The sequence below is a fragment of the Mytilus galloprovincialis genome, chromosome 4, assembly GCF_965363235.1.
Source record: "Mytilus galloprovincialis chromosome 4, xbMytGall1.hap1.1, whole genome shotgun sequence".
Classification (NCBI taxonomy): domain Eukaryota; kingdom Metazoa; phylum Mollusca; class Bivalvia; order Mytilida; family Mytilidae; genus Mytilus; species Mytilus galloprovincialis.
In genome coordinates, this window is record NC_134841.1 from 92283595 (window position 1) to 92298921 (window position 15327).

The window sequence follows — 15327 nt, forward strand, 5'->3', positions numbered from 1 at the left end:
ACCATTTTAAATCGATACGAAAATGAGAGTTATTGTGTCTGTTTGTATCACAGTTTCTACATTTTTGAATTATAAAGTTATTTTCCATTTTCTATTCTATTGTATAACACTTGGTTTTTTTTTTGTAACATCGAATATATAGTCAATATATTTTTCTTATTTTGACAATATTTTGAATAGTTGTGTGTAGATAAAAAAAAAGTCATATGAGTATCAATTATTTTTTATTGCCAGAAAATAACAAAACAATGACACTGAATGCACGTTTTCACTCTCTAAAATTTACTATCAGCACTTTTATAGTAAGGATTCGGCAAAGCAATTTGAGAAATTTTAAGAACTGAAAAAGAAAAACAAAGTTTGGATGTATCAGTTTTGGGATCGGCTTGTACTGTTCATGTATGTAACTATTTGTTATTACATGTTACACAAGATGAAAGACTTGTTAGAATCACAGGATTACTGTACACATGGTACACTTTTAAAGGGAAATTCCGCGATTTTTTACTTATCATCTAATTATGTTCATCTTAACATAAAAAACACATTTGCAAAGTTTTAAATTTATATTCCTTCTAATAACGGAGAAAATCAAGTATTTGAAACTTTTTTGGTTGAATTCTCGAGTGGGTCGTGACGTATTAGCCCGATTTATTGAATTCTGGGAAAAAATAAAATCTGTTTAACTCTTATAGCTTATCGACAATATACGTAATTAAAAGCGCACAGCTGACGAATGGTCGTAGTCATTAACCACAATACAAGAATGAACGAAAATGAATATGCATATACCGTTTTGTTTTGATGAATTAAACTCCTATTAAATTATCTCTAGTAAATGTTTTCGAATAAATTTCATTAATTATTGTTGAGAATTTTTTCATAAAATATTTATTGAACATTTTTACTGATATTGAACTGAAATTATTTCAGTTCTATTTACCGTTATTGTTTTGATAATCATTTCAATGCAACTAAAGTGTGAGCAGAGTGTGTATATTATTTTGTAAAGGTCACTGTATATTTCTCGGCTTGAGGTCAATTTGTTTACCTTGTAGCTATTTAGCCGCAGGTGTGAGTTCAAGCGTACACAGGTATAACTGTTGTTATTTGGAAAGGATAAACAGAAAGGGTTAGAAAGAGTATGCTGTCACGATTTTAATACACTAAGAGTTTAATACACGATGAGAATAAAGATACAATAATTAAATTGTGTAAATTAATTCAAAATAAAATTTCAGATTCGTAATTCCGAAAGTGTATAAAAATAAAAGGAAACAATTTTTGATTACTTTCTTGGCGGTAATTGGCGTAAATGAAGTAAAAAATGGTAGTTTTAATCTTTAATAAAAACTAAATGCAATATTACCAAACTTGTTATACCATTGCCAATCTGTTTGATATCATTGACTTTACCGGAATTTTTTAACTTGTATTCAAATCTGGCTGTGTTTAAATTCTTATAAAACTAATAGCAATTTTAAAGTTTTTAATTGAAAAAAAAAATACAACATACAAAATGCATGATTTTTTTGTTTTAGTTTCTTTTTAACATTTTATTCTTGCATAATTAAATTCATTTGACAATCATTTACACGAACTTTTTATGAAAAGAATACCAATTATCTAAGCTAAGGCATTATTTTTTTTGACAATTCTTTTTTTTAAATTCTATGATAATATTTTGTGCAATGTTGAACATGATAGCCGTCATTAATCCAAATAAGTAATACAGTAGTTGTAATAAAACTTATATCTTAGTCATGCATAACTGATATTGACGAATTTAGAATAGTTTGTCCATACATCGCTGTTCTTGCAACAATCATTATTAGTATACATACATGTAAGTTTCCTGACGTATAAGCGCCACTGAGGATGAGCTCCAGAGAAAGCAAAATAGTAGCGTTTCGTTCGTTTGTTTGTTGGGAAAGGAGAGGAAATGCAACCACTTGTACAGATAAACGACAGAATTACCTTACAAGCATTTATAGTCAATACAAACAGAAAGAGTTCCCATCGTTGGACAGGGAATATGAAGGCTTCCAAGAATGAACTAGTGACATGTCTAACTCTGAACAGTTAGAAAACGGACTATCGACATCGACCGCTTATTCTTGATATTTGAAACTGCATGCATATATACGTATACGTTTATGATTGTGATGAGTTCTTGCGACTGACAAAAACTAAATTCCTTCATGGTTATATCTTGCCATACTTTTATATTGGTTTGTAAGGTGATTACTCAAAATCATTATTTGAAAATCCTGTTTGTGAGATGTAGATTCATTTCAATACAGAAATTTCGTCTATGAATTAAGTTCCACAAGTGTATAACACGGAGAAGCTCTGAGGGTCCATTACTCCCATTTTGTTTGGGTGTGAACTATCGATGTTTACAGCAATATCAAAGAATAAGATGATGATGGTAGAAAGATCTATGGGCGTTATGTGGCAAATAGTACATGCATATCGGACCATGAGTTGTCAATTTGTATGAAAAGATTTCCGATACAACCATATTGTTGAGAAGCAAGGTTTAAATGCTATACTCTCGTACTAGTATTACAGGGTTCTTGTCTTGTGGCGTTCACCTTAGACACACATCTTTTTAACGATGTTTAAAAAAACGACAGAACCAATTTAATGTCATATTTCCATATTTTTTTTAAATGTAACTAAAAGTCTTTTATCTGACAAGAATACCCCTATTTAGCGGACAAGTAATTTATTCTTTTTTCTGTTATTGAATACCAAGAGAGAAAATAAATCCCGAAATTAATTTGAAACTTTGATACTCAAAAGTTTGCCAGCAAAATATTCACATCCCTTGGGGATAATTAGTGTTCGTCCAGTGGCATATATTACAATTGTGATGACGAATTCCTTCCTTTGTTCGAGAACAATCTTATTGAAATATAAATCTGTGATTTTACTATTTCCCGTGACAACTTCAATGAACCAAAGCAAAAGTTATACATCGACCTGTATTTAAATCAAATTGGTTCTCTTCTTCTTCTGGTATACAATAGTCTATCGACATTCGATGATTACCTACTGTTGGCATACGTGGACTAGTCTTTTTACAAAACTTTTACCCCAATTTATTCAAAATATATGTTTTTTTTTCTTATGTTTAATGTATACATGTATATATTTTAAATTGCGCTTTAGTTCCATAACTTTCAACCCAGTCGTATAAACGAATCATCGGCAAGTGCGTACATTTTATAAATCAATATTTCTGGTATGTTCCAATCTGTCCTTCACCATTGACAATGAGTATATATATTACATTTTCCCAAATTCACCCTTGGAAAAAATATTTAAATAGATTTTAATTCCATCAAATCTTATTTTTTGGGTATTATTTATATTTTTATGAATAATATTCTTTACACCAGAAATGTTATTTATAAACAAGCGTATGAGTTTAGTAATGACAAGTAAGACAGAGTTGTATATTATACATCTGATAGTTCAAAATGGAAAGTTGTAAGTTATCAGCCGTGTACACTGATCAATACATGCAGAAGTGAAACGATGCATGAACTTGCAAGCCCGACAGGAAATCGCTTGAATACCTGGACGTGTCACCTCACACCCCTCCCAATACCTTTGAAAGTAATACCTGTAGCCATGCTGGTGATCAGATGAGGGAAGATTAAAAGTTATTTGAAAAAAGTTTATTACTTTAAAGAATTATGAACAAATTAGATTTTCGAAAACAATTTTCACGGATCACTTATTTATGATTTCAACTTTGACTTTTTACCTAATTCCAATATCAACAGTTTAAAAACAAAAGACCGTGGTAATTTAAAAAAAATAAGAATATTTTCCGTATCAACTTGAAGTTTGTAAGTCGGATAAAACAACCGTACGATTGCCAAGATATCGACATGCAATTACGACTACATCGGTTACTGTAGTTTTGTTCCTTTTGGGTTTATAGACATATCGATTTTATTAACCGGGAACGAAGACAAAATGGCTGAACGGATGGAAATGATTCTCTAAATTTAAAATCGATGGTGATCGCTTATCTAGCGGAATAAAACTATAATATCTATGAATTTGAGCATTTGTATGCCTAATGAACATAATATCAATTTTTGATTTTTTTGCGAAGTTTCCCTTTAACATTATAATAAAAATTATAAACATTTATGAATTACAATTAATATATATATATGGACCATAATTTGGTATTCAGCCTTTGGTTTCTTTTTGTATCCTTTTTTATAAGTTCTAAAACTTTAACTTTTATTCTGTGGGTTGTGTTGATGTTAGAATAGTATTAATGGAACAATTGAGTTTTTCAAGAAAAAAATAATATATTTTGATTCACCGTTTACTTGACAGGAAACCAATCTCTATTTTCTTTATTTTGCACAATATATTTCAAAAGACATAAATGAACACCATTACTAGTGTTACTTGCTTCATGTTAATATTTAAAATCTATTTTCAATGTTAAATTAAAGTTTTTTTTTAAACGCGACAGGAAACCATAAGAAACCGAAAGCATTTTTTTAGTTTTATTTTATTGCAAAATCTGCTTAAAATAATCTGAACAGTATACTTTTTCTTAAAATCCATCTTAAATGTAACAGTATTATAAAACTCCTAAATATGTGCTTGTTTTGAAAACAATTAGTACAATTTATTCAGAAATTTCCATATTTTCTTCATTGATACAGGATACCATGATCGTTGTATCTTGATGTTTTAGCTAAAAAAATGTATTTATATTTGGTTTTGAAATTCCAGTTATATACAATTTATTCCAAATCATTGGCAATGTAAAATTCTTTAAATCCAGTAAAGAAAAAAACTTTTAACTAGGAATTAAAATCTTTAAAATAGGCACCATGTGATATTTGTGACCTGTACACCATCTACATGGTTTCCACATTTTAACCTACTTTAGTGGGCTAAAATCAATAAAGTACTTCCTTTCAAGTCATGCATGGTAAAAGTTTACTTCTCCTTTGACAAGTTTATTGCGTTTCTGAAAAGTGTTTGCAAAACATGAATAAAAAAAAAAAATTAAAAATTGTGACAAAGATACCAACTTTGTACATTCCAAGTGTAACGGTATATTTCTTATTAAATAATCTTTATTCACCTAAAATATCCAGTAATATTTACTGCTGAAGCAAAATCAATCCAACGAGCATCGGCACAATGATAAGAGACGTAATGTCTATTGAATTTTCCAAGGACACTTTACATCGTTATCAGGAAACAAAGTGTGTTATAACGTCTGTCAAATCTGAAATCGATTTTGTCAAGCCATGGGGCATTTATTTTCACACAAGATCGTATGTAACATTATGCACATAGGAAAAATAATAGACCCCCGCCGCAATCTCTTTGAAAATTGTATTTTCCTTTTTTAAACAAGACGAAACAAGTCTACAGATTATGTTTGCTAACATCCCGTTGGAAACAAAAACAATGTTTAGACCTAGTATTTCATACATCCGGCCGTAAGGTGTGATCACATGTTAGTCACATATTTCACGTATGACCGGAAATGATTAGAACTTAACGACAAAAACAATTTTAATAAAAAAAAAAAGGAAATAACTGGACTTCTGTTTCGTTTGAAATGTAACGCATAACGATAACGTCATTTTCTAACTTAATTAAAACTAGAATGTAAATCATCTCTGATTTACCTGTTTGAACATCTCGCGAGAGTTCATATTTGCATATTGTTATAAATAATTCTATTACAACAAAGCAGATTACATCATCTTAAATTTGCGTTACGAAATTGGAAACCAAAGTAACGCTAGTGTTCTTACACCTGCTACAGAGATACTTATAGTTTTCGGGATTTTCTTCTGACTATTCTTATTGGTCGATGTTCTTTATTATTTGAAAGCAAAAGTTACGAATTTGCCGGTGACGATTATCTATAAATCAGTCAGCGTTATGCACTTCGGAAGCGAAAAGTAACGCGAGAAACGACACAAAAATAATTGGGCGCAAACATGTAGGGTGCGAACATGTAGGGTGCGAAAGTGAAAGGGGGCGAACATGAATGAGCGCAAACAAACCCGGATTCGCGCATTAGCTGATTTCGTCATATCTACACAGTAACACAAATAAAATTGTTTTTATAAATGATTTTGTTCAAATAGGCTATTTGCCAATTCCCGTAATTGACCCTGTAATTAGAGATCCCTCTTTCAGTTGTCTCCCTTATGAGGGACATTAATTTTCATTTATAATGGAGAGCTAGCAGAACAAGCAAATTTACCTGTGAGTAATATTTAAGGCTTTCAAATCTTTTAATTACATTAATGTGTTGCTAATCACTTACAATTCATCATACTTTGCATTGGCAAAAGCTAATTTTGTCCACTATGGAACCAGTCTATGATTGACAAAGGGAAGGAATTTGTTTAAAAACTGTATAATAACAGTAATTGGCAAATGGACTATTCAACTAGATATTTTGTGTATAAAATCTTTCCCTTATTCAAAGTAAGCTATTTTAGGAAGGCATGCACGAAATCACCAGACACTAAACATTGTTAAAGGAACTTTCAAAACAGGGGTTTTCCTAATTTTGGACACGCATTTCATAAAAACTTGAGAGTGAAACCATACAAACAGAAGATTTTATGAAATAAAACTATGTTATGAATGTCTTCACACATTTTTATCCAATTATTGGTTTTATCAGTTTGAATGAAGTGCAGTCATATTAACTCGTAGGTGTGCTGATACACTGGACTGAACCGTACTTACAAATGTACACTTTTGGTATTTAGCTAGATTTTGTCTCCCAATAACCTTTTGACATCAAGCAACAATTAATGTTTAATTATGAAGTCATTTTTTTTTTTAAATTGTGATGTCAAACATTATCAAAGTTTACAGGAACTTGTGAGATTTTACATAATGGCGGATGAATTTGCATACAAGCTTAAATACGTCTATTTCAACAAGCTCAATTTTGAAATATCAAGCAGCTTTTTAACAATAATGATTAAAACTCTTAAAACGATGGAGAGGGGTGTGGGTTAACATCATTTCCGGAATCATGTCTTTCACCGGAAAAGTTGTTATTTCCCACACCTTTATGGCGTCACTTACCAGATAGATCGTGTAGTTGTGTCCCTTCCCTATTAAAAGTTTCTAGCAATTTGATAATCCATTAATCGTCATTCTGTAAGGTAGTACATGTACAGAAATAATTTAAGTTCTGAAAGTTCATAATCTTGATTCCTGTACATGTATGACTGAGAGAGGGTGACCATCTTATTAGATTTTAATTTCAAAAATACTTTATGCAGTATAAATCAAACTTTTTCATCCGTTTGCTCAACATGTGTAAGATTCAACAAAAAATCATATCCCTGAACTGCCATATTGCTTTGGTCCTCTGACTCTGTCCCTTTCAGTGCCTCTCTTGGAGGGTGGTCAATTATGTGATCTTGTTGGCTTCAGTATGTCCATTTCCCCTGGTTCATGACTGGCCTAATGCCTGTTTCCCCATGGCCTTTAAATAAGTATTGCTATTTGGCAGCCATTTCTGGACATCGCAAACGTTCCTGTAAAATTTTTACAATTCACAATAGAAAATATCTGACGCCACAATGAAAAAGATCAACTGGTGCCAATTTTCAGTTCAAGCGGAACAGATCTCCAAATAGCTAAAATTTATATGAGTATTTCTTTTAAAATGCAATTTCTTATTATTGAGAGACCCACCCAGCATGCCCAGTCACATTATTCCTATTAATTAAAATATTGCAACTATTTCTAAATTTATAGTATTAATTATTTGTAGCCTGATTGATGATTAACAATGTTGTAATAAACTATTATTTATCTTATCTTATCTAAGACATAACTAGTTTTTTCTAAAAGATTTATTTTTTAATAATTGCAGGTTATATGGAGTATTATAAATGGATCGTTTTGTTCATTTAAAGTAAAGTAAGTAACTCATTTACAATAGTAGATAGTATGTATAAAATTTGATTTCTTTTCCTTACCCTTCTACAGTTTTCATCTCTGACTTGGGAACCTGGTAATTTTTCGGAAAAAAATTTCCAAGGAGGTACTTCTTTTCAACTGTTACAGTTTTTAACCTAAGACTTCACAGTAATGTTGTAAACATATTGAAGGTGTGCCCCTGCTATTATGAAATTGTAAAGAATCATAAGCAGCCTACATGGATTAGTCACAAACACTGTAACCTGGCCATTTGAGACGCTTTAACCTCAATTGCAATAGACAATATATTATTTACCTTTGAATTTCTGTAGACCTACATTCAGAATATATGTTGTTTTGTTAATATTAATATTTAGTTTCAATATACATGTATCAAGTTGTGAACTCAAATTTCATTGTCATATATCAATTTGGTTGATTCACGGGTATAGGAAAAAAACATGAATTTATATGTTCAACAAAATATTTTACTTTTATAAGCTTGAATGCAGGCAGACTGTGATAAACCTAGGAAATTTACAATCCATGTAAATGTGTACCCATTAATAGTCCAGTCAAACTAAGATTTAACCTCAAACTAATTGCAACAGAAAATGTTTTAGTTCTAATCTATAGTATTATGCCCTTTATATTCACAGAAAAAAGTCCCATAAAATCTAACTTGAGGAAAACTCAAAATCAGCATTTTAAACTTCCTATGGAAATTAACATTGGGAAGGGAGATAACTCTTGCAAAAATTAGTCTTTTTTGGTCAGTTTTTGGTTGTTTTTCTTGAAATATATGTATAGTATGATACTTTGATGGGGTTATAAGTTTGTATTTGACTAAATTATATAATCTTCTGCTCATGAAATGTACAAAACCGAAGTGTTATGGGTAGTTTTATTTTTTTCGTACATTTTTCATTAAAGAAATTGCAAATTTGAAGCTTTATAACCATTTTGAAAAAATAATGTGAAAATTTGGTAATGTTTATATCTGTATATTATATTTTTTCAGCAACTTACTTATCTTAAGAAACTTTAAACCACAAAAAGAAGAATACATGCTTAATTTTTTTTTATTAAATTTGAGATTCTTTACCTTGACATTTTGAAAAATTCAATAAATGGTCAACTAATAAATTACGAAATCTAGATTATAGCTTGATAAAATATATGAAAACACCTTTAAAATAGTTTGTTATACTCTAAAGACCGCTAAAAAATCAAAAATCAATACATTCTGATAAATAGAAGCGGTAAATTTATAATTTTGTATCAATTTTTATTGATATTTCTGCCTTTTTTGCAAGAGTTATTTCCCTTTTCAATGCAAATCTCCATAGGAATTTTAAATGGTGATATTTTTAGTTTTCCTCAACTAAGATTTTGTGGGACTTTTTTCTGTGTATATTTGGGGTATAATACTAAAGATTAAAACTTAAAAATCTTCTGTTGCAATTACTTTCAGGTTAGGGTCAAATTTATGCTAGATTGACTGGACTATAAAGTAATTTACCTTTGAATTCAAATGTTGCAAACATTGATGATTTTGATTGGTTTGATGTCTGTTAGTGGAAACTTGTGTAAATAATATCATAATCTGTTCCAGGGCAAAGACACAAAAATTTTGTAGGAATGAATACAGCTTAACAGGGTTATGTAACAGATCATCTTGTCCTCTTGCCAATAGTCAGTATGCTACAGTACGAGAAGAAAAAGGTAATTTACTGTTCATCAGGATTGTGTTAGAGATGATTTACAGTCAGAAAATAGTTGAGTTTAAAGAAGATTTTTCTACATAAAACTAGGATTTATATAGTACATGTAAGATTATATAAATCCTTGGTTAAAAGCAGAAACATATTACCTAGACCAAGCTTAGAATACAATAAGCTTATCTATATTTATCCCAAATAGAATAATATTTTTTTTCCTGTCAGTATTTTTGTGTAAGCATTCCATGTATTAAATATTCCTTGAACAATATAAATTAAACAGTTCTACCTAATAGATATGCATCTTGCATCAAACATAAACACTTGGCATTTTCTGGCTTCGTGTACACTTCAAAAGGGTCTGAATTTGGAAGAAAATAAGATGAGAAATGGCAACTTTCCTGTAGGCTTTAGTTATACGCAGGTCAATTGAAAGTTTATATTGTTTCTCATCCAGTCTCATCCATCAATACATAATTGCATTTGAATGTGTTATTTTTATTTTAATAATTGGTCATAATAAATTTGCATGAAGTATTTGCCACTGGACATAAACATGGATGCCAACCATTTGGATTTTCCATAATATTTCCTATTTTGCGATCAAAACTATGCTTTTACGGTCAAAGTTGAATAGATACGGATTCCCGGTCATTGCTGTTCAATTTTGTAAAACGCGGATATTTATCATTACTCTCCCGGCCTTGTCTGGTATTTAGAAAACGTCAATGTAATCCTTCCGGTTTCTAGGGAGTTATTGACCTACCGTTTGGTAGCTAACTGACTTCTGAAAAGCGAAACTTGCATTTTACAAAGTAGCTTTCCCCCTTTCCCTACTTCTCCTTGACAAAACAAAAATGCACGAGTCCAGGCCGTCTGAACAACTAATGAATGGAATACTTACTATAGATTTGCACATCACTTTGCACAGTTGCAACCATTCGTCAGTAATTTTTTTCAGTAAATGCAATGTTTTTGAATGTTTACTGAAAAGTTCTCAAAATTACTGAAAATTTGATAGATTGTTACTGATTGTGTAAAAAGGGGGTTGGCATCTATGTGTTAAGCAACAATCAATCTTATTAATGGTACCAACTTTTATGGTTCTTTCTTGAACTTTTTGTTGATACATCACATTATAAGCAGTGTTAGTGCTCCAACAGTACCTAAAGAAGACAATAATTTGAAGCTTGTAAATATTGTATATATAACATTGTTGATATGTTTGTATTTAGGTATCTGTTATCTATATATGAAGACAGTAGAAAGAGCAGCTTTTCCTGGAAGATTATGGGAAAAAGTGAAGTTGTCCAGAAGTTATGAAAAAGCACTAGAACAGATAAATCATCATTTAATATACTGGCCAAAGTAAGAATACCTTAAAAGGGTTGAATGCTTCCTGTTGCAGTTGTATTATTATGTTAATGTGGTGAACACATATTTAATCTGTAAGAAGCCTGGAATGTTTTACATGATACTTTGCATTATTGTAAAAAATAAAATAACAAAAATACATTAACTTTGAGGAAAATTTGAAAAGGAAAGTCAAAAATCAATAAAGTTGCAAGGTTATATATAACACCTGCAGTAATGGATGTTGTGTTGTATTGGGAAAGCAAATAATGTATCAAATTGCTGTCTGAATTCATTTTAACAAGCAAACCAAATAGTATTTTGTTTAACTATAAATTGCTTCAGGAAAAGGTTGTTAGTATAAAATGAGCACAGTGGAATAAGAATAATGCTTACCATCCAACTTCTGTTATTTAATGTCTGTGTAAAGAAATTGAAATAAAATAATCACCTCTATAATACAAATGTACAAGGCACTGGTTAAAAAAGTCTGACTTTGACATGAAACACCTATCCAAATGATGTTCTATAGATAATAAGTTCTTACAATTGTTTGGTTAGTCAATAATTTATTGCTTTGTTTTTTGACAGGAAGTTATAATGTAATTATAATTCAAACCATTTTTTCATTGACAATTGATCTGCTGGCATTGAGGGAAAATATTTGTATTCATTCATTGTAAAAAAAAAAATGGAATCCAAAATACCAGGCTGATAATATTGTATGCCAGACATCCTAGCAAAAATAGATTTCAATGTTCTTCTAAGAACAGAATATAAGTTTAATTTAATAATCATAAAAATAATGTTTAGAACAAATTACTTATAGATTGACAATGTGAAGGAAGTTGATAGTTGACAGAACAAAATTTTGCTGGTTATAATATAAATTATTTCCCTTTATCATTAGAAGATTAGCTAAATTACATTTACGCAATACGGTAACTTCCTATTGAAAAACAATTATAGACCAATAAAACAATGTTTTGAACTAATAATTTATAAAAGTTATGTTAAATAGAATAGAAGTGTTTATTGTCAAAGTTAGACCTTTTAAACTAGTGCCTCATTATGGTAAGTCATTATTTTGTTAGAATTTCATGGCAAAGTTATTAATGTAATAACTGAAGATGAAAGGTAGGTATAAAATTGTTTTCACTGCACTCACTTCTCACTAACAACTACAGGGAATTCAAACTGCAATTCAGTAAAATATTTAAGCAATTGCCTTATTATTAGATAAGCACTGCCAGTTTATCATTCTCTGTATACCAATGCAAGGATAATATTTCAAGAAGTGTAGAGACATTTTTCAGTTTCTGCAAGTTTTAATGTAATAGCTTGTTATTTTATGCCCATGAGTGTAAATTAAATCCACCATCATGTATTGTGGAAGAGGCTAAAAGAATATAAAAGTTAGCCACTATAAGTCACTGTTAGGCCTTCAAAACCAATATATCTTACAGTAAGCTATAAAAGGCATTAACATGACAAAATGTAACACAATACAACAAGAAACATCCAGTCATAAATCCATGTTTATTCTCAAGAAGAACTATAACACTTTCTCATCTTGATATGCACATAATGTGTACCATTGGACTTAAAGATAGATTGGCATTTTTAGTTTGACATTTATAGTCAGATTGAAATTTATATGTTTTTATTTTTATTTTTTTCAGATTTTTGAAACATAAATGTAAACAGAGATTTACAAAGATAACACAGTATTTAATAAAGATAAGAAAGCTCACATTAAAAAGACAGTAAGTATTTATTATGATGCTTGTTTTGACCGCTACAAGTCTGACTCCTTTCACTAAAAAATTAAGATTATAATTGATCGTAATTTATACTGAAATGTTTATGTCGAAGATTTGTTGATAAAAGAGCCCCTGTAGTGTTTTATTCTTGTTAGGATGTTCTAAATTCTCTTTGTAAAACACATTTAGTGATTTAAATCAAGTCATTCTTCCTACCTTCATGACCTTTATGTTGCCAGTTATGAAAATATGAAAATAATTTTAAATTCGATTTTGCTTTCAAGTTTTGGCCTATGATTTTCTCTTATTTTTTCTGTTATCCAATCTGATACCCAATATAAACTTTCAGTGGTTTATAAGCAGTTTTAATTTTTTTAAATTATGTATGAATATGGCTCGAATATAAAAGTGGTGTTCCAAACAGAAGTTGTAGTTCAAATTACAGCCTTTCCTTTAGAGGTAGTAGCTGAGTTCATTTACCCTTCTAAGTAACTGGTCCCTACCTACCACCATTAAGTAATAAATTATCATATTAGTTATCAAAGGAATGTGTAGAAATGCTCCTTTTACTATTAGGAGAATCACCAGAAATAAAACAAGTTTTGTTAAAATTTGTTTTCTACTCATAAATTTCTATGATTTATCTCCCTTTGATCTATTTATGCACAAAATGAATAATGATTTGTCAGACTGGATTCTTCTCATCTGAAACCACTTGGTCACTCTGAACTGGGACAATATCCCTAATGCTCCTTGAAATAAGGAACTCAAAAGTCACATGTAAACAAAAAAATCTCTGTGTAGTGATATTTGACACATTTCTATGATAAACAAATGACTGAGCTGAACCATTTGTGTTAATTTAGAAAGTAGGGGAACACAGAATAAATCTAAAAACTATGGAGCTATTAAATGTGTTCAAAGTATTAAATTTTCAAAGAACTTATTGTGTTAAAAATGGGATTTTTTACAACGAGGAGCTGCATCATAAAAGGATACTCGGGTTTGCTAATTTACGGAAAAAGTAATCTCACTTCGTACCCAGAAAATTTAACCACATATGTGAAAATGTCTCAGGTTCGTAACAAGCCATCATACATATCCAAGTTAACGATATGGACTGAGCAACAGAAGATAACGTCACCGTTACGGCCTATGGAGAAACTAATACGCATCTTGACCCAACTATATGAGCAGCAACAATGTCCTCTAGGGTCTTTTATAGAAACTCCTCTTTTTATTCAACTAGGATTCTGATTAGTCTGATTTCAAGCTTAAGAGAAAAAAATACAGCCGTAAATCCTAGGAGGATACACTTTTATGTTTTGAGTGTTTTGTACAATATAACCTTTGAATTTGTGCAAACTCATCTAAAAAATATTTAATTTTGCATAGGCATCATAAATATGAGTCTTTTATGACATAAAACAGATATTTGAGTAACTATTTCTTCTCAGCTTCCAATTTGCATAAGGGATGGATATTTCTGTATATTTTTTTCTCTTTTAAATCTTGTTTTGTAGCATTTCAATAAACAGAGGAATCCTACAGGAACTGCTTGTCTAATGAGTTGCCTTATGTATCTAAATTTGTAATACATAACATACATGACAAAGGGTGGTATTAAAAATGCTAGTTCACATCTCTACAAGTCCATGCATCCATGTATAAGTAGTTCAAATGATAACATATCATAGAAACATATAATGTTATCTTTTTTTTTCAGAAAGAAATTAGTTCCATTAAGTAGGAAGGTAGAAAGAAGAGAAAAAAGGAGAGAGGTAATATAAGATACAGTTGAATTATCTCCCTTATAGAACTCAAAACAATATAACTATGTACAAATGTTCTCTAGCTGTAATATATTTCTTCTTGGTTAAGCTTTTCAATATAAAACATAGAAGCAACTTTTTGTGTTAAAGTACATGCCTTGAAAACAAGTAAACTTTGCATGGAATTCATTTTAGATACTAATTTTTCTTAATTATTTCATCTTCTGTTTGCACAACAATTATTCATTTAATATTTTGTATTTATATTTAATAAAAGCATCCAGATTGTACTTATTTAGTCTGATAGAATATCAGGTAGTCTGTTTCTAATAGAAATATTATTGTTTCAACATTAACATCTCATTTGATACTTGATAAATAACTATTATTTGCTATAAAGTAAATAGGGATAAAAAGGGTGAAAAATAAAAGATGATTTCAAAGAGAGAAATTTTGACTTCTTCATAGGCAGAACATTTTTGGGGAAAGACGGCTTCCAGCCGTCAATCCCCTATGGGGTTAACCAGAGTGACATTCCTTCAAATCATTCATTTTGTTTTTATAGTGTGGAAAACCCCCCAACAAATCTTACTGAAATTGATGAGAGGGAGACACACAAATGCATAGTTTGACTTTAAACACTTTTTTACACATTTCCCTTCTGCTTCTCGCGAAATTATCGTATCTTGAGCTCTCCTTTACACTATTCACGTTTCTTTTACAATCAGGAAAAATCAGTATGACAAGATATTC

General features: G+C 30.3%; 1 protein-coding gene across 1 annotated transcript in view; it reads left to right on the forward strand.

Moving 5' to 3' along the window:
- The window catches only part of LOC143073394 (protein MAK16 homolog), a 38763-nt gene that overhangs the window by 2199 nt on the left and 21237 nt on the right, over positions 1–15327 (forward strand). Inside the window, exons 2-6 of the mRNA XM_076248909.1 lie at positions 7919–7965; positions 9581–9690; positions 10922–11054; positions 12722–12805; positions 14529–14583. Coding sequence (XP_076105024.1) covers positions 7919–7965; positions 9581–9690; positions 10922–11054; positions 12722–12805; positions 14529–14583 — 429 coding nt within the window. The remainder of the gene's footprint in view (positions 1–7918; positions 7966–9580; positions 9691–10921; positions 11055–12721; positions 12806–14528; positions 14584–15327) is intronic.